This window comes from Manduca sexta, chromosome 21, assembly GCF_014839805.1.
Source record: "Manduca sexta isolate Smith_Timp_Sample1 chromosome 21, JHU_Msex_v1.0, whole genome shotgun sequence".
NCBI classification, from domain to species: domain Eukaryota; kingdom Metazoa; phylum Arthropoda; class Insecta; order Lepidoptera; family Sphingidae; genus Manduca; species Manduca sexta.
In genome coordinates this window covers 8,976,057-8,996,896 of record NC_051135.1, presented here as the reverse complement: position 1 = coordinate 8,996,896, position 20,840 = coordinate 8,976,057, and the positions used below count along the sequence as shown (strand labels likewise).

General features: G+C 38.3%; 2 protein-coding genes across 3 annotated transcripts in view; both read left to right on the top strand.

The window, feature by feature from the left end:
• The window catches only part of LOC115450478 (angiotensin-converting enzyme-like), a 219,965-nt gene that overhangs the window by 42,161 nt on the left and 156,964 nt on the right, over positions 1 to 20,840 (top strand). The gene's annotated exons all lie outside the window — the stretch shown is intronic.
• On the top strand, positions 894 to 4,482 carry LOC119190090. The gene is made up of 5 exons (XM_037441145.1): positions 894 to 1,887; positions 1,943 to 2,158; positions 2,262 to 2,707; positions 2,751 to 3,215; positions 3,325 to 4,482. The coding sequence occupies exons 1-5, from the start codon at positions 894 to 896 to the stop codon at positions 4,480 to 4,482; spliced, it is 3,279 nt and encodes a 1,092-aa protein (XP_037297042.1).

Below are 20,840 nucleotides of genomic sequence, written 5' to 3'. Positions count from 1 at the left end.
ACCGAAAGAACGGACGAAGCAATGTGCAGTCTGTGTGCGCGACAGGGCCACACAATCGCCGACTGCACGAGATTCGCCAACGCCGACGTCAACACTAGATGGGATGAAGCAAAGAAGCGCAACCTGTGCTTCCGATGCCTGAGACGTCGGAACAAGCAGCACAGGTGCAAATCGAAGCAATGTGATATCGACGGGTGCGAGCGCTATCATCATCGCATGCTTCACTCGACACACAAGCCTGTCGAGTCGAAAAGTGAAGAGCAGCACAACAACGAGCAAGTCAACTCTGCGTGGGTGCCGCGAGTGTCCTTCCTCAAAATAGCTCCCGTACGCATCTTCGGCCCGAGAAAAGCAGTCGACACCTTTGCGCTCCTCGACGACGGATCCACAGTCTCCCTGGTAGACGACGACCTCGCGAAGAGCATCGGGATCGACGGACCGGAGGAGCCGCTGCACATATGCACGTACGACGGGACGACCAGGAACAACGCCGGATCACGCCGAGTGTCGTTCAAAATCAGAGGACAAGGTGAGAACCTCCGCACCCAACAGATCGACGCACACACCGTGAACGACTTGAAGCTCGCCACACAGAAAATATCCCGAGAAGCTGTTCGAGACTGCCGACACCTGGACGAATTCGTCGCGCATCTCGACCCTCGGAAGTTCGCCCTCGCATCCTCATCGGGCAAGACAATTGGCATCTGCTGTTGGCAACAAGAACCAAGAAGGGTAAGAGAAACCAACCCGTAGCATCATTAACCCCGTTGGGTTGGGTAGTGCATGGCAGCCGTTCAAGAGCCCTCGAACATCGGGTGAATTTCATCAATTACACCGCAGCCGCAGATGAACACATACAGAAGTTGGTTGAAGAATACATCACAACGGACAACATGTACATTCAACCCAAGAGGCCACAGAACACCATGGAAGAGAAGGCGTTGAAAATATTGGAAGAAAACACAACGCGAATGCCCGATGGAAGATACCAGACCGGCCTACTGTGGAAGTCTGAAGAGGTCAACATGCCGTGCAACTACCAGAACACATTGAAGCGATTGCACAACGTTGAGCGCAAACTCGACAAGGACCCGCGGCTTAGATGCAGATACTCGGAGCAGATGGAGGCGCTAATTCGCAAGGGATATGCAGAGCCAGCAGTCCCGACGACGTCGATGAAGAAGTGGTACCTCCCGCACTTCGCGGTGATCAACGCGAAGAAACCCGACAAGCTGCGAGTGGTCCACGACGCGGCTGCAAAGACCAGAGGTGTATCTTTAAATGACTATTTATACACAGGTCCTGACTTATTGCAGCCGCTTCCCGGGATACTTATGCGTTTCCGGGAACACCCGTTCGCGATCACAGCGGACATTTCGGAGATGTTTCTCCAAATACAACTCCGAGAAGAGGACCGGGACGCCTTGCGCTATCTCTGGCGAGGCACCCGACGAGACGACAAGCCTCCACAAGAATACAGAATGAAGACGCTCATCTTCGGTGCTTCGAGTTCGCCCTCAACGGCGATATTCGTAATGAACCTCAACGCCGAGAGGTTCAAAGAAGAGTGTCCGGAGGCGGTCGCAGCCATAAGAAGCAAACACTATATGGACGACTACATAGACAGCTTCGAGACATTAGAAAAGGCTACGGAAATCGCCAAGCAAGTCCGAAGAATCCACAGCGAAGCCCACTTCGAACTCAAGAATGGAAGCTTCGAACTCGCCCGAACTATTGAAGGCCCTGGGCGAGAAGTCAAGCAGCGAAACAGTCAACATTCAAGACAAGCACGAGAGAGTCCTCGGGTTAATCTGGCGTCCAAAAGAAGATCAACTGGCCTTCGATCTACGCCTCGTCGACGTCCCGCCGAGCCTGCTACAAGACGAAGTTCCCACGAAACGTCAAGCCTTAAAGATTGTTATGTCAGTTTTTGATCCCTTAGGACTTCTCTCTCCGCTGACAATCAAGCCGAAGCAGCTGCTGCAGGAAGTCTGGAGACGCGGAACGCCGTGGGACGACCGACTCGACGCAGACATAGCCGCCAGTTGGAGCAGATGGCTGACACAATTGAAGGCTGCCAGCAACATCGCAGTGCCGCGGTGTTACCTGAGCTACAGCACCGCATCTCGCCTCGAGCTTCACGTCTTCACAGACGCCAGTGAATCGGCGTATGCAGCGGTCCTGTACTGGCGCACCGTGGACAGCGACGGGACAACTGCGGTGACACTACTCACTGCGAAGGCGAAAGTGGCACCACTCAGCTGCTTTCGATCCCGCGAATGGAGCTGCAAGCCGCGGTTCTCGGGACACGGATGGCGATGGCAGTGAAAATGAACACCAACGCAAGCCGGACTCGACCACGTTCTGGACGGACAGCCGAACGACTCTGTGCTGGATCCGCACGGGTGCTCGAGCCTTCAAGCCATACGTCGCGCACCGCATCGCAGCCATTGAAGAGGGCAGCAGAGTTCCGGAGTGGAGATGGGTGCCTACGAAGTGGAACGTGGCCGACGACGCAACACGCGGCACGCCAGCAGACTTCGGCGCCGAGCATCGTTGGTTCCACGGTCCTGATTTCCTGCGCGAAAAACCCGAAGCCTGGCCAATAGAAAAGGACCCTCAGCCCGCACACACTACGGGCGAGGAAAGGAGCCACGCCGTATTCGCCATCGCTCAAAAACAACACTTGAGCGAGGCCATACCGGACGTGCAACGCTTCTCATCGTGGCTACGTTATCTGCGAGCGACAGCAAGAGTTCTACAAGCCATCCAGATACTACGCCAGCGGACGCAGAGAATACACTACAAAAGAACGAAGAAACGTCCCAGCCAAGATCCGGATTGGAAAAACAACAAAGGCGAGCGACGCAAAGCAACCCAAACCCGCTGTGAGCAAGAGGAGCGACTTCGTGATATTGCCCGCCGAGCTACAGCATCGCGCCGAGACGATAATCATAAGAGCGTCGCAAGAAGAAGCTCTTGAAGCCGAGTTGCGTGCACTAACAAACGGCACGCAACTACCCCGAGACAGCGGCTCTATCCCCTCAGCACTCACATATCTGAGGGATCATAAGGCTCAAGAGTCGAATCACCGCCGCCATCGGAGTCTCAGAGAAATGAAGAATCCGCCGATAGTGGACGGCGGACACCTCGCAACTAAGCTGTGGATAAAACACATTCACGAGCTATTGCATCACGCCGGCACCGAAAGTACGGTAAATCAATGCCGACAATACCGTTGGGTTATACGACTGCGACCCACGGTGAAAGAAATCATCTCAAGATGCCTGAAGTGCCGAATGAAGAGGGATCAACCCGCCGCAGCCGATCACCGGAGACCTGCCGCCCTGCAGATTGGCACACCACCAGAGACCGTTCACTTACACCGGTCTCGACTACTTCGGCCCGCTCACAATAACCGTCGGCAGGGCGCACCAGAAGCGATACGTGGCGCTCTTCACGTGCCTCACCGTTCGAGCTGTGCATTTGGAGATCGTGCATTCTCTGAGCACGGACTCCGCCATCATGGCATTGAGACGAATGATCGCACGCCGCGGATGCCCCGCGGAAATATGGAGTGACAACGCGACGAACTTCCACGGCGCAGAGAAGGAGCTGCGACACATGCTGCAGGACGGCGCGAAACGAGAGGCGTCAAGAAGAGCCATACGGTGGCGCTTCATCCCTCCAGGAGCGCCATTCATGGGAGGCGCCTGGGAGAGACTTGTGCGATCCGTAAAGACTGCACTCACCGTGGTCTTACGAGAAAAGCACCCGAGAGAAGAAACACTCAGCACACTGCTCGCCGAGGTCGAGAACACCGTGAACAGCCGCCCGCTGACACACGTCTCGGTCAGCCCTGAAGACCCGGAAGCTCTGACACCCAACCACTTCTTGTTGGGCTGCCAGGGACCGATCGCCACCGGGATTCTCCGAGGACTACAGCTACGGGTCAAACATCAATCTACGCGCAGCGCAACAGTTAGCCAACGAATTCTGGGCGCGATGGCTAAGAGAATATTTACCGGAGCTGCGAAACCGGCGGGAGCCGCATGGAAGAGGACCGACGCTTCACACAGGCGACCTGGTGCGGATCGTCGACGGCAACTTACCGAGGAACGCGTGGGTACGAGGCAAGGTCATCGCGACTCACCCGGGACCGGACGGCATCGTGCGCACCGTGGACATCGCAACGAGAGGCGGAGTCCTACGAAGACCGACGAAAAAGGTCATAGTAATCCTGCCGGCCTGCGAAACAGCGACCTGCACCCGTCAAGGAGATGTATCGCCCCCAGCAGGCGATACACGGCGGGAGGATGTGCAGGACGATTAAAACATTCAGCAAAAATTAAAAATGCAGAGAGACCGATATTACGCAGGCGAAGAAAACAAGAGAGAGGGAAACATCTTCCGTCTCGACCACACACACACGGAGCGAGAGAGAAACATCTTCCGTCTCGCTCACACACGCCGCCTACGTGAAGGCGCCGCCCGCGCGCTCTGATTGGCCGAGCCGCGCCCACGCATGCAGCGCTCCGACTCCGAGGTGCGGGACTCAAGAGCTCGATATAAATGAGCGAATTTACCCCCGACCAGCGCAGTTAGTTCGAGATCGCCGACAAGACAACAAGTTCAGAAAAGGAAAAGGAAAACTCAAGAAGTGAAGAATTCAAGATAGTGAAGAATTCAAGATAGTGTGAACGCCGCCGCGTTATTCGAGTTTACCTGTAAAATTGGCTGATTCAATAAAGCTTTGATTTTTAATCTAATCACTGGTTTCTATTTCACGCAATCCAGCGCACTAATGTTAGACACCTCGGTGCCTAACAATAAAATTGCTTTTATCGGAACAAACGTTTACCGCTCCTTTTGATGTTCGTATTTTTAAACACGTTTACATATATTTTTAAGTGATGCAGCTCAATATATATCAATACGCTGATATTTAAGTGATTGATTGGACGATATTTTATATGACCAGTATTGCGGTTCTAAAAACTTATTCAATTATTATTCTGCACATTTAAATTAATACTAATATGGGTATAAACTGTGAGTACATGAAGCAATGTACAAACCTAATATATCGGGACCCGTACGCAACTCTTACTTATATGAAGAGATCTTGTGTACTAGCCCCAAGTTTGCCTGCGTGAGGTTCCTTCATATTTACATAATGATGTAATTGTGCGTGTGCACTTAAGATAAGGTAGATAGAGTGTAACTTTTACTATAAATTGTACCTATAATGGTAGGTATTACTTAAATTTACTTTCAAGTTCGGCGAGTGAGATAGGTCTAAATTTACTTAAGCACGAAGTTACTTTGATATAATTGGTACAAAGATATAACTAATAATCAATTAATTTCCTAAATAACTTATATTCGAGGTAAAAGTGTTCAATTTGTACCTAAAATATATTTATTATTAATCAAATATTGTCCACGAAATATCAATTAATAAAATACATGTAATGCCAATTATTTGTGTAGGCGTATCAGTCTTGAGTGTAGTGGGTAGAAATTAATAGAAACGAAATCTACACGTGAGAAGAGTTTATTAGCACGGAATAAAAATACAATAAACACAAGATACAAGAGTAGAAGAAATGCGCACTAGAACAGAGGAGGAGAGAAATAGTCTGAAGTATTGATTCCCAAAGTGGTGACCCCCAGGGCTCGACAGAAGACTTGACGGGAGCCTGTGTTGACGGGACCACAATATGGGGGTTCACAATTCGTAAGCAGGGGTCCACGAAAATTTGTCTGGTTTGATAGTAAAGTACTAAAGTGTTGGCTTGACTTCACCTATTAACGTAGACAGATATTGATAGATGGAATGTACTTTCTCTAAAAATGGGGTCTAAGAGAAAAAAGTTTGTTAACCTCTGGTCTAAAGCAAAGCGAAGGTAATAAAACTATCGGTATAATGACACGCGTAAGCGTAAACATTGTACAGCAACTTAAATGAGTGCAAAACATTGTACAGCAACTTAAATGAGTGCTTAAAGTTCAACGTAGAGTCTACAAAGAATGACTTTCAAGACACGACCTTAGTGCAACAAACAAGTAATTTATCAATATGACTGATTTTAGCTATAGACGAGTCGAATACTCTTTTGTTGAGCTCTCATAAATATTAGATACCATGTGGTTTTGATAAAGCCGTCACGCCATTATCTCCGAACGGGTAAGCAGAGGTGCAACCAGGTGAAACACTCTTCGCCATATGTTTACGCCCCATAATGTGATAGGAGGTGAACCTATCGCCATATCGGGAACAAATTCCAGACTCCGGGCGGATACTGGAGGAAAACTGTTTGTCTTTTTCTTTATTGCATTTAATAAAAAAAATTGCCATATTCGATATTCTCATTAATTTTAAACAGTACAAGTTGACTTCTTAAGTTCTGACTTATCGGTAGTATATTTCACTATTGAAAGGTGCGAATGCTTCGAACACCAAACTTCACAGGGCCATCTTTTAACGTGCCTTTTATCACGTAATCACGAACTTGCACCCTGCAAGCTGTTTCTAAGCACCAGGTCACTCGTCCTAGAGGTCAACACTTTTAAGGACAGTCACAATCTCTAGATCATATAAACTCCAAGAGTTGATTACTCGATTATGGTCAGATAATTTATATAGATAATGGAAATTAGCGATTAGTTGCATACGAGAGTAATCCTTGATCTTTTCTAATTAAATCTTTATTGGAATGTGCGGATAATGCCATTATGACTATTTTTTATTTCATTACAAGTTTTATAAAATATAATCAAACTCATGATTATATTTTTATTTTATATTTTATTTAGATGTGGACTTAAAAAATCAAATTACAATATTAATTGAATAAACTTAATTGCGACAAATCAAGTAAACATTTATTTACATTGTTCCTAAGTTCACTTTCAGCCTAATGTCAATTGCCTGTCTCATTTTCCCTTTATAAGTCTCTATTTACCAATTAGTTTTGCCAAATATTTGTCTACCATTATGCTTGTTGACATTATTTTAACCCTATTGCTTTGTTTCAGGTAAGTCTGATGATATTCAATATTCAACTAACGTAAGGGTAAATTGTTATAGCTTTACCAAAAAAAACCCTGCTAAAATTTCGATAATTTTATTGTACTGGCTACGTCAACTTTGAAACGAAGAGGAAAAATGGCGCTTTCGAAGCGAGGTCTCTTTCTGGCCAGGCTATCAAACGCACTTAGGATGCTTACAATCTTACATCTTACAAGATACTTAGCAATATTGTTACTTTATTTCTACCAAGCAGCAGAAGGCATGTGCTGTTGCTTTCCGTTTTGAAGGACAATGTAGCCAGCGTAATTACTGGGCAGTTTCAAACTCAATATCTTGTCTCTGGATGTCAAACACCAGCAGTAGTTAATAATACAAAGTTCTGTGAGATTTTGCAATTGTTCATGTATCTTATCACTTACCAGATGAGCTGCATGTTCATCTCACAATTCATATTGCAATAAATAGGTTAACTTGGCAAATACAGTCGGCAGGAACCATTCCCTTGGTCACCATTAAATCAAATCTTGCAGATGTATAGCAAATTGATCCAAACGAATGCGGAACGGAGGACGACCGACGTTAGTGGACGAAGCTAAAGCACATAACTCAATTATAGGCCTCTGTGTGCCTTTGGATCTCAATAGAGCCATTGCTTAGTACAAATTAAAGCCATTCAGACAATACTAGGAGTATACTTTAGTTAGTGAACTAATTCTCGTCCTTACCTATTAGAGGGCTCTTAGCAGTTGACACAAAGGCGTTGTTAGTCTATCAGCGTTGCCTTATCGAATTATGGGTAATAGGTGATGATGTGCATTATTAGATTTTTTAATTAGAAGGAGACTTTTATGTATGAATTTTGAGTTTCAAATCCTAATTACCAAGAACTTCTTTTCATTAATTGTGAATATTATTGTGGGGCGAAATAATATAAAATAATTTTCTTTTACTTGCAAATTAAATAAAAGCTAATACTAGATGATATCTCGGTGATAATTGAATTGCTTCCCGACGTTAAACACCATAATTGTTCCGGAATAACTTCCTCAATCAATAAAACCAGAGGCATTACGCAATTACGTCTACGAAGAACCGCAAGGGTTAAACAATGTCCCCTATAAACAAATTAATTAAAATTCTACGCTTGCGCTACGATTTGGTAACCATATCACCGATGCTAAATGATTGACCTAATATTGTAATTTGTAATCTATGACGGTTATTAAACAATGCTACGCTGTGGTTCGCGGTCGCGGGGTTAATTTCCAAAAGATGAGTTTAAGTATTATGTTGTTACCAAAAAAAAAAATTGTGCTCAATATTATACTGACAATAAGGTTTATTTGTTAATATAAATTTAAAATGCAGGAAAAGAAGACAACTGTTGCTTATACTATAATGTTGATTGTTAATATTTAGTATTTAATTATTGTTATTGTTGTAAGATACTTTAATACTTTTTTTTGAATATATTTATTTATATTCATATACGATATTAAAGGAAAAACACAAAAGGTGTAGGTAGATTAGGATATTTAAATTGGAATATTTAAGAAATTTGAAATCGGTTTTTTTTTCGTGATATAAGATGTATTTTTCTTTATTGCTAAAGTTATGAATGAGTTAAAAAATTACTGTCTATAAAATAGTATGAAAGTATGCAAATAAAACTTTTGCGGAAGTATTGTTTGTTTTGAAATGTGAATACATTATAATTTTAGATTATTTTTTTCATTGGTCCGATTTTTTGTAAGTCGATTACAAATTCTGAGGGATGATTGTTATTATCATTATTTTGCTTTAAATAGTTTTAGTGACTATTAGTAATTGTAGAAAATAATTGGAGCGGCGAAATTTTAAATTCGAATTTGAAGTGAACATCAATTGTACTGCAAAATATGAAACAAGATGGATATAACCTCAAAGATATAACTTACTCATTAATACTTATTTTAGGCCATGATTTAGTAAAGAATATATTTTGTAAGAGCTGAACATTTTAACATACATATATTATAAGAATCCATACTTCGCTTTGCAGGAGCAAACGGAATGATACATATCTCGAAATGAATTACGCATGCCTTTAATACTCTTCCAAGATATCAGATGAAAGATGTATATTAGATGTAATATTTCTTGCAAAATGTTATACTTCCAACACAGAAGCTAATTCAGCTTTATCCCCGAAAGGGTCCCGGACCATCATGGGACAGAACACACTTTTCGCCAACTGTGTTCCGTCCCATGATGTGATAGGTGGCGAGAACAGTACCATATCACAATTTTCATCCTCCGCGCTGATACTGAGCAGAAAAATACTTTTTTTATTGCTTTGAATGACGAACGACCGAACGACGAGCTTCCCGTTCGCTTGATGTTAAGCGATACGACCGCCAATAAGCAGTAGATAAACAGTAAGAATAAAGAGGTCTTTCATTCACATATTTCTTCTTATAAAATCAATGCTTGTCTACATATTCGTATATAATATTCGGTATAGCCTCTGGCATTATATCCTCCTTATTGAATTTAACCCGTTTCGTAGTCTTCTCGCGTCATATTGACCTTTATTTGATTCGGTATTTCGCCGATACTGTTTAATATTTAGTATTTCCCAGTATATGAATGTCGCATTGTCTTCATACAGATTATTAGTGCGTCTCGCATTTTGTTAGACAGTTCACGTTTGTTGTTTACGTTTTACTTATATTAATATAGTTAGTAATTTATTACTTATTTTTTTATTTTGATTATTATTTACAAAACTGAAAAGATAAGTATTATCGATTTTAGTTACTTAGTGGTAAGCACTACGATGTCTAACAACAACAGCGCCATCTTCAGTTTACTTTTCACTGGCAACCAAAGCGCTATTATCGATTACAAATTATTCGAAGTAACCCACAAAGCGACAATCTGTAAATAGTATATTGATATGCAAATCTAGACTTCTTGATTCCGCGTGTATGCCTTTTTCCATTTCCTTTCAAACCATGAATTATTTTATATCCGCAATAATACATTATACAAAGCAGAATCCAATGTCTAATAAGTCCCAAATCTCGTTCCTCAAATCCCATTGTGTTTATACACAAAAGACCGTAACGATTTATACAAAACGGCAACAATTCACATCGTTCACTTAAATAATTGTCCAACACTGGTCCCGAGCCAAGAACATTAGGTCCGTACAGACGAAACATGCGTAACCGCCAATAAAAATGATTTAGGATGCCTAAAGGAGGTCAAACGTTGACGAAGCGAAAAATATTATTTCCCATGTCTTTGATAATTCCGCGATCTTAATTAACAAAAGCGTTGTGTCCATCATCGGTAATATAGAGGGTACTAATTACCTGAGAATTAATATCGCCAATCGGATTACGCGTAATTGGAAATGGATGAAAGAACTTATATTTATTGCAGGTAATTATTTCGGTAATTATGCCCCCTTTATAAGCATTATAAGCCTCTACCTGGGTTACTGTTTGGGCAAGTAATTTAGGAGATAAAAACTCATTCGCGTTTTATGTCCCCAGTCGCAAACATATAAAAATACGGGACTAATTCTACGGGTATTATCTAACTTTTGGTAGTTAAAAGTAATTCTATGTAAATCAGTGATGAATGTTTTTTTTGTCACAATATTATGGGATTAGAAGTTGGAAGCTATAACACGATTAAAATATGAAGTAATTATGGCTATAAATATTGAGTATTACAAGTTTTGTCAATATGACCTTTTGATAAGAAGTTATACAAATATATTATTAAACATATTTCAAATAATCAAATCATTGGTGCCTTACTAATATATCTTTACCAAAACATTACCCACACATAAAGCATAGCCAAACTCAATTGATCGAAAAAAAACCGTTATGTCAAGCGATTCGAAATTGGAATTCGATTTTTTCGAATGAATTTTAAATTTGGAACAACTAGTTCGTTAGCATCAGGCCGTTGCGGTGTCCGTAACAGACTTCCTAACCAGCATTTCGCAGATCGTGTTTAATTGTTCGGCAGTCGGTCGAATATTATTAGTATCACCCGATAACACTACTTCTTTTTTCTACAGCATTTGAAATAGCTTTTTCATAAATAATCTTTGTTTACCAATTACTATAAGGTTATACAATTCGCTGTTAATAATTTATATCAAGCGTTACATTGTGTAGAGGAGATAAGTTTGTATTTGTAGGTGATATAATTGACATATGTAGTGTGAAGTGTCAAATCCATTAGATATTCTGACATAATGTGTGCGATTGTCACTTCATGATCATGGACATCGAACTGGCATATTTTCTGTTCATTATACATTTATTTAGAATACGATCGACATTTGGATTTATATGTGATAGAAAGGAGATTCATTACCTTTTTAAATAAAGCTCCTTTTGAAATTTATTCAATCATCTCAATGGTTTAAACCTGGTCTTTACTTTCAAAGGCAGACGTGCTAACAATAAGGTGAAAGCATTTACCGTCGCGACGGAGAAAGTGCAATTGTAAATATTCGTGTACAGTCTAGGCGTGGTGCTAAATTTTAATTTGTTTTTGGCGCACCTATCTTAATCTTGCTTTATTAAATTATTTGTTGGGCTTAGTAGTAATGAAATGTTAAAATATTCTTGATATTATTTTTAATTGAAGCAGTGTTAACAGCAGATTTTTTTCTTTAGCATATTATATGATTAAAGTAAAGGCATACAATTTTAAAAGTCATAATATTCGTGTTTTTCTTGTAGACGTTAATTTTAATCTAAGTGATCCGCTCTTAATGGTATTTTCTTTTACGGCAATCCAACGTCCATGAAGTAACATTTTCTGTTTGCAAATCCATTAAGCTTTCTTGCATTCTTTATTCCCATACCGGATGGTATCTATTCCAACTCTTTCTAAAGAAATGTAAAGCTCTCTACGGCTCGCTAAACGATTTTAAATATCTTCAGATAAGTGATACAATAAAACTATTTTGCGGAGTGATTCATTCAATCAAAAGAAGTAGTAAACTAAAAAAAGAACTGCAGTATAAACGGCCCACATATAAGAGTAGTCATTCAACAAGAAGTTAATGATCGCATAAAAATTACATTGTTCATTGTAAGCATGTGACCAATGTTACAGCCATGAACTGATGGATTGAATCAATCTCAATTAAGAACGCTGGAGGCATGTGACGTACGGAAGACCAATCGTGTTGAATCACTTCAGCGGCCTTTGAGACACTATTACCAAACAAATCAATAATGGTTTGGAGATTTTTCCGAAAGGTCTTGCCAATTTTGTAAAATAATTGAAATATCTTGGACAATAAATGTTTGCGGGTATATTTCTAATTTTAAATTGGATAAAGATTTAGTATCCTAAATAATAAACGAATGTTTGAATATGGCAAATGGTCTAAAATTAGTTCTTTGACTTCAGAAAACCATAAGAAGTCCTGCAATATTAGTATAATTACCCTTGAAGTGACACACTTGTATAAAATCCTAATCAAAATTAGTCAATATTGAGATTTATGGAAAATATTTTAACATATAAATGTCGTATCTTTGACACCATAATGTAAGGTAATCCTGGTATTGTTTATTAATTACTATTCGTAACCGTATTAGTTTGCACAATGTTATTTTGAATTCCTCCGTTTTATCATCTTAGCCAACGCTCCGTCCAGCTTCTCCGTCCATTTACGTCTTGGAGACTTTGTTTAGTTGTTGTGAGACCATTTATTTTCTTGTCTCCCCGGACATCTGAACGTTATCTGGACGCATCGTTTGGCCACATTCCCTATATTCAATGCTTGGGTGAATGTTGAAGCGAAATTTTCGTTTTATCTAATTGTGATTACGTATTCAATTTTTTTGTATTTTGGATTTCAGTATTAAAAGTAATATTGCCAAATTTATAATTTCATCTAGTTATTTAATAAATGGTAATTAATATTTATTAATATATTTCGTAAGACGATATGAAACTTTACCCGAGTTATGGCATTTATTAAAACTTAAAAAATGAAAATACCAAACTCATAACTCCAGTAACACGGTAACAAAATTACAAACTATTCCAAGTCGATTATGGTAATTTAGTACTTGAACTAAATCGGGCGTCTCGTAGAGTGCTAAATCACCGGGTAATTTGGTGCTATCAATAAATACAGGCTGGAGTGGCTAGATACCGGTGTCAAGTGTCGCTTGATTCCAATATCCACTTACGTAGTTGTCAGTGCAATTACTCTGACGTCTTAAATCAACGTGCTCTCGAGGGTTCTTGACAACTGACATCTAGACTTAACATGTGTTTTTATACCGTTTTTTTAGACCCTTTTTACACGATAGGTTTGTCGGCTCACTCGTTATAATTGGACCAGTCCATGCTACTTCTTTAGTAACTATGTCACACAATGTTGTTAATATGTCGAGTGATGACTTAGTATTACCGTTTTGTTAGACCTTTCTATACGATAGGTTTGTCGGCTCACTCATTATAATCGGGCCAGTGTATGATACTTCTTTAGTAATTATGTCACACAATGTTGTTAATATGTCGTGTGATGACTTAGTATTACCGTTTTGTTAGACCTTTCTACACGATAGGTTTGTCGGCTCACTCATTATAATCGAGCCAGTGTATGATACTTCTTTAGTAACTATGTCACACAACGTTGTTAATATGTTCTGAAGACAGTATTTACTCATCAATCATATTTGAAAGAAATAGTGTGTGTTTTCAAAGCAGTTAACGTTATGTTGTTAACTATTAGTTCAGTTATACATCTAAATACATTACATCATACTGACGGGAAATATGTTTGCAGTTTTGGTGTTACTCTCCAAGGCTTGTTAACTACAGATATATTTGACATATTGATTATATCAACTGGCAAAGGAGTCGCTCATTAAAATAATAGAATCCAACTGATTATAATTCATCGAACATCATGCACTTTGAAAATTGTCGTTCATATCCACAATCGAACCACCGTATTCTATCACAGTCATATGCAATATCGGCAAATTCCATATTTCCACTGATTAAAAAATAATTAAATACACATTAACATGTCGGTATATTTCCAATATCAATGAGTACACGTAAACAGGACTTTGTTCCCGTATCCATTTCCTTGAATACATTTCGATATATTATCGTATTCATGTCAGGCGGAATTATTTACGATGTTTGCAAACGCCGTCATGACAACTTTATTCATAGAATTATTGATTTACTGTTTGACATTCGTCAGATTTTTTTAGCATGATAAGACGGAATTTTTTAAAAATCTGCACGGAATAATCAAATGTAATATTTATTTAGCAATCTGATTCTACGAAACAGTACGACAGACTAAACTTTTGGATATTGTTGGAGAAAGGGGCAATGGGTTGCCACTACATAACAAGGAACTTATTCATGTGATACTAGTAAATACGTCTTAGTGAGACGAATATTGTAGCTGTAGTTGCATCAACATGTAGATACAAATATAAGACGAGAGCGCAGAATTCACAACGCTAGAATACTCCGCTATAACTATATTTTTGTATTAAACTAGACCTTATAAATCTAATTTACTAGTTAATATTAAATGGACAGAAGTATAAAGTGTTACCAAAAATGCTTATGTACAATATTCCCAATAAGCATTAAAATAAATAACTTGAGCCTATACAAAGAGGCTACTAAATAGTCGATTTAGCAAATGGAGTATTGATTAACGAGGAATCATGAACAGTTAACAAAAGCCTATTTGATATGGACTGAAATTCTGTAAAATTGGTTTCCATTGTTATGATAAATTATTATTTTCTTTGTTGCAAATTGTATTTAGATTTTTCATTGTATAAAATGGAATTATGGTGGATATTGGGAATCAAAAACATTTACTGTTTGCCACGAATCACATTTTGCATTTGTGCTTCAAAAGTTGTCCTGTTTTCTTTGGTTTCAATAAGTTCTGAATAATATGTGAGATACGTTATTTTATATTATATAACGCTCTGCAAACTCTATCATCCCAAAAGAATAATACAATTTGTTTTAACGAATGTTCCAAATGAATGAGTTTCTATTACCAGAAATAAATGAAACTGTTTTTTTCTAAAATATCTGTTCCTGACAGCAGTTATCAACGTTTGTTTATGTTCGCTTAAAAATGCAGTACCATCAGCCACTTTAGTTCTTTGTTCCCATTCAGAAAAAAAGGGTTCATAAAATATTAATAATTGCTAGGTGTTAGTGAGCGTAGAGTGGTCGACGAAAGGCAAGTCAAATTGGCTCGGTCTTTATGACAAATTGAAGGGGCTTTGTGGAGCAGAGCTTTCCGGGAACCATTTTGTATAGCGAAGTGGGGTTTTAATATCGGCAATGTATGTGTAGTTCTTTTCCCTTCGCTCATGATGCTTTTATTTTGCGATGAGTTTATATTGATGCTTTTGGTGAACTAATCAGGTTAGACTTACTATTTTTAGATGAATTTGTGTTGCAGGTAACCTTTATGGTATTCCAATTAAAGACGATATTTGAAGAAACTTGTGATATTCAAAGGAAATCCTCAACTCACGCTCGTTAATCAATCTATTCAAAATATTTCATCTCAAAATGTATATTACCTGTACTTCAAATATCGTGTAGCACAAATTTATCTTGTATCCGCACGTTCTGCTCCAAAAAATCGCATCACAAATGTTTGGAAACACCAAACAGTTGTTCAAATATGTACCAACCTCACCTTGTTCTTGCATAGAATTTTGCTTACACTGTATTCATTCATGTTTACATTTGTAAAGCAAAGTCTACAGAACTGAGCATGATGTTAAGCAATTTGATTGTAGTAACGAAATGTTAGTCATAGTTTGATAAGGATAGTAAAATTACTTGCACATGTTGCTTCACATAAAATGTGTCACACGAGAGAGATTAGATTGGGCCAAAGTATTAATATTTTGTAATTATGCATTTAGGTTTTTTCGATAAGGCTTCATTAATTAACTTTGTCGCTTATGGTGTTTACACGTGGCCTATAAATCGTAATCTCGTACCTATCACACTTTTTGCTTTCCTAATATTGGCAGACAAAGAACAAATTTAGGAGCAAAAAGGAAATTACTCACCAGCTGCACTGCAAAATCGAAACTAAATCCTTTGGATTGTATTAGTCATCAGTCGATTATCGCAGTTAGAACCATAACAGCTCCTATATAACCATACATTTACTTTGTTAATAGTTTGTCTTTATTCGGGTGTGAATATGAAGAGTCAACAAGAATTTTAATTGGAATCTTTTTGCGTGCAATCGCAACCTTTCTTATTACAAGATCTCCTGTATAGACGATTCCGTGCTGGAAAAAGCCTTAATTGCCGTCATCAGGAAAATGTTTTTAAAGAATTTCTTTTTTACTTTTACTAAAGACAGCACTTTGCACATTGTAAGGTAGGTACCGCTGCAACTTTTTGTGTAGCATATTTTAAAGTCTAGTTTATTTTATGTATACTTAGGTTGGTTAAAATGCTTTTTTCTTTTAAAAACATTTTTTGCCATCAGTATAAGTATATCCCCGTTCTCTTTTCATTAATTCCTAGTGAGTTGAAAGATAATAGAAAAAGGGATAAAGAAGGTAACGCAATGTAAATTTGCTTTACCATCAAAAAGACTGTTGGTGCGCGCAAAGTAAGGATTCAAAGGGCAATATGATTTCTAAAATCATTGTATAACATTAAACAGAATTAAACTTTCCCATCTGGTTTCAAAAGCAATTTCTTTTGTTGTACAATCTTTTGCGAAGTTAAATCTACTTTCTGTTATATTATTTAAATACGTTTTTGTCGCGGAATAAGAAATCGGCGTCAAAGTATGATTCGGGACGACTTTGAACTTTCTCATCCTCTAATTGCTGAAAGTCTAATGAAGAGTTCTTGTTAACCACAAATAGGATTACTGAATGTTTAAATTATGTTTTGACAAGTGTTATAGCGACTTTTGTAATTAATGTTAAGTAGTACAAATTGTATAACCTTTCTTGCCTCTATAGGCGTATGTTTTTCATAAATTAGCTTAAAATAATTGAGCTCATTTTATTTGGCTATTTTAAGCATTGATCTCTATTGAATTTTAATATCTAGAATTGTTGCTGTTATCCTTGTTCTTATGTCAATTGGCTTCGGGATTTTCTTAGCCCAGATACGATTTTGTGCTTACATTTTAACTCCGAGTTTACCTCAGGTCAGACGGACTGTTGTGTCTGGGCGATTGTTTGTTGTTGAGTCTAGATTGTGGCGACCTATTTATTGTTTTTCAGTGGTCTTATATATAAATAGCCATATATATCCGTATATAACTATATATCGTGCAATAAAAATATATTGAAATTAAACTAATTTTTCGGATTCTATCGCGGTTTTTTGTTTTTTATTTTTCTCCCGACGTTTCGAAGACTTTGCAGCCTTCATGGTCACGGGGGGACTCAGTCTGACTGAGTCTGACTCAGTCGGACGTCGGGAGAAAAATAAAAAACAAAAAACCGCGATAGAATCCGAAAAATTAGTTTAATTTCAATGTCTAACATTCGCGTAAATATAAGAAATCATTATAAAAATATATTCTAGATAAAAATGTCACTAATTTTCAATTCATAAATGTTTTATTCCTAGTACAAAAAGCACATAAAGCCGGTGGTCCTGCGCCTGGTCATGTCGGATTGCCGTCTCACCAGATTATGAGAGTGAAGAAACAGAGTGCACCGTGGTATTGGGCACACACTTGTACACTATAATATCTCCCGCGTACCTGGCTGATGTTCGTTGAGATAGGTCACAGTGGTCAAAATACGGCTAAGATGGATTAATTCCTAGTATAATAAACGTCTATATGCCGACTTACTTTTTATTCTGATTATAATTGTATCGTCCTGATCAGGGGCCTTATTCTCTATCCCGCACGTTATTTTGACAGTGCGTAACAAGCACGTAACACAACGCATCATGTTTAGGACTAGAAATTTGGCTTACAGAATACCATTCCACGCACATTTCTCGAAGATAACATGACACGGCCGCGTTACGCGTTTACACTATCATACAGAATAAGGGCCCAGGTGTGAAGTAAAGTAAACGAGGCAGAAAAAAATAAATCTAATCTCAAAAATCGTATCAAGAACAATCCTTTAATCGCAACCCAAAGAATCATTTACAAACAATAAAGGGCAAACTTTAATAACGTAAGCAAATAATTAAAACGTATCCGATTTCTAGACGAAATTAATTAACATTGCCATAGCGAAGTTAATGCCTTTGATATTGTATGTGTCGGTCGCACGATCTAAGTTCGTAATTGTTTAGAATATTACTTTATCCTATCCCTTAGAAGACATTACCGTCACAATGCCTGTCCCAGGTCATTATATTGTACAAAGGCTAGTTCGATCTAGACCTTTGTCATTTCTTGACCAACCGAACCAAGAGATAAAGGCTAGAAGTTTATGCCTCATATGTTATATATAAGTAAATAATATGCTTATCTGAGAATATTAAAGTAAATGTTATTCCAATTTTTATAGCATGTTTGGTACGTGTAGTATTAACGTATAATCTGTATCGAAATTTGTTCAGAGATACGGTTTGAAGGACATTCTAAGCTGATTTTATGAGAATTTAGAACCTCTTCAACATCGAAGTAATTTCTACTCTTCAAATCTATCATAAGTCTGACAAATATAACAGTTTCAATGTCAATTATGCTATCAAATAAATGGTAAACATGGTACATAAGCTGGCTAATACGTTATATCTGAGAATATTAAAGTAAATGTTATTTTAATTTTTATAGCATGGTTGGAGTTACGTGTAGTATTAACGTATCGAAATTCGGTTAAAGATTAGGTGTGAAGGACATTCTAAGCTGATTTTATGAGATTTTAGAACCTCTTTAACAACATCGAAGTAATTGCTACTCTTCAAATCTATTATATGACGATCAAATACAATAGTTTTAATGTCAATGCTGTCAAATAAATGGTAATCAAATACATTAGCTGCCTATTACGTTGACTGGCGTATAACATTTATACGAACACTGTGAAATAGACCCTTAACATATAATACTTTTGCTAATCGCACTTCAGTGTCGTACAGAACCTGTTAATTTTCTGGATGAAATTAATGTTATTGTTAGATAATGGGGACATTTACCATTAGATGGGTGACATCTCGTGGTCTAGCTTTGAAAATGTCCATGGATATTGTCAGATGACCAAAATACTGTGAAACTGTTTTGCCATACGATTGCCTGAAGTGGTTGGCCGGTCCGGTTGAATTGGTAATTTTCTCATTTATTTGTCAGTACGAACGTCGGGAACAGATGCCCAACTTAAAATCTGATCTAGATTTAGGAAGTCATTTTTTTATACGAGCACAGTAGTGATCCTGCTGCACCTGGTGGTAAGTGGAGTAGTGTTCAGACAGTTGACTGGCGAGAGATGGTTGTTCCTCGCCAGTTGATACAATTATGTCGGTCTGTTTGAAGCCTGTTCCAATTTAGGTTTCTTTTTTTACATATTTTACATGTGAAGGTTATTTACGGCCAGTGTCTATTGACAGGAACAATTACATTTACGTTGACTTTTGCTTAAATTATGACGTTTGTTGCAGTAACTTTTACAGCTATTACTTTAGTTGAGTTGTTTCAACTCCTACGGCTCCTACTTTAGCTTTTACATCTTATTTTATAATTATTCATGAAGAAATTTGCTGTTAATCTCGAATAACATGGGACCGTGAACAACTTAAATATCTAATGAAGGATAAGATGTCAAACACTGATTTCCATTTAATTTAGTAGATTGGACCAGACCGACCCAGCTACTTGTCCTTTAGAGGTCGGGTTTAATTAATTGGAAACACTGTGTACAAAATAATCTTTGCCCATTAGCTTAAAGTTTATTTGTATGTAGTCTGCTTTCTTTCGTGTTGACAGTAATATTTTATAAGTAGAAAGGCTAATTGACTTAATCGAAATTTTTTTGCGACACTAAGTTTAATTTCAATTTTTTTTCTATGTTTTTTAACGTAGTTAAAATTTTTCGAAGGAAAATGTTGCTTAAGTCAATTAGCTTTTTAACCGCCGATATGATAAACCCATTATGAAGCTAGTTGCGTCCACAGGCAGGACCACAGTCTCTATAAATATGAAACGTAGATTTGTGGCCATTTTATATAAATGATCCCGATCTTCATTTACGATCATGCCCGAGAATAAACCAATCAAAATTAAAAAGCATTTTCTTTCATAAGATAGAAAAATTAAATATAAAAAAAAAGCACCGATAAAATCCGTCACCTCGTTTTATTTCGATTAAAAAGTATGTCAAAAGAATTTATTCTGTTTGGTCCGATAGATCAAAAAGCGATTGTAATTAGTCATTGATAACAACTATTTTTGGTTCGGATAATATGTGACAATGCTTTCGCCTAAAATATCTATCCATTATTTCCGTGCACTGTTCCTTTAGCATTGTTCACGGGTGAAAGTAATCACTTACGTGTGGTAACCAGTAATTGTACCAGACTAGATTAGATAGAGATAAGACGATTATTATCTCCATTCTAGTCTGCCGGCCTGCACTTATACATATAATATATACTTAGGAATTTAATCCGATTTTATTTAAAAAAAATACAAACTATTACAAGCCTAATCTTAAATTTTAATTAATTACAAATTATCACTAAATTATTATAACTGACAGAGATTTGACACTATATTGCAACGACTGCGACTCCTCCCTTCCACAACAACTGT

What these genes read in the sequence shown, in the direction of transcription:
- LOC119190090 (XM_037441145.1), top strand. Translation starts at nt 894, where the DNA reads ATGTACATTCAACCCAAGAGGCCACAGAACACCATGGAAGAGAAGGCG. An exon ending in CGAGCCTGCTACAAGACGAA is followed by an intron (nt 1,888 to 1,942) that starts GTTCCCACGAAA and finishes TTGATCCCTTAG; the next exon opens with GACTTCTCTCTCCGCTGACA. An exon ending in TGAGCGAGGCCATACCGGAC is followed by an intron (nt 2,708 to 2,750) that starts GTGCAACGCTTC and finishes TGCGAGCGACAG; the next exon opens with CAAGAGTTCTACAAGCCATC.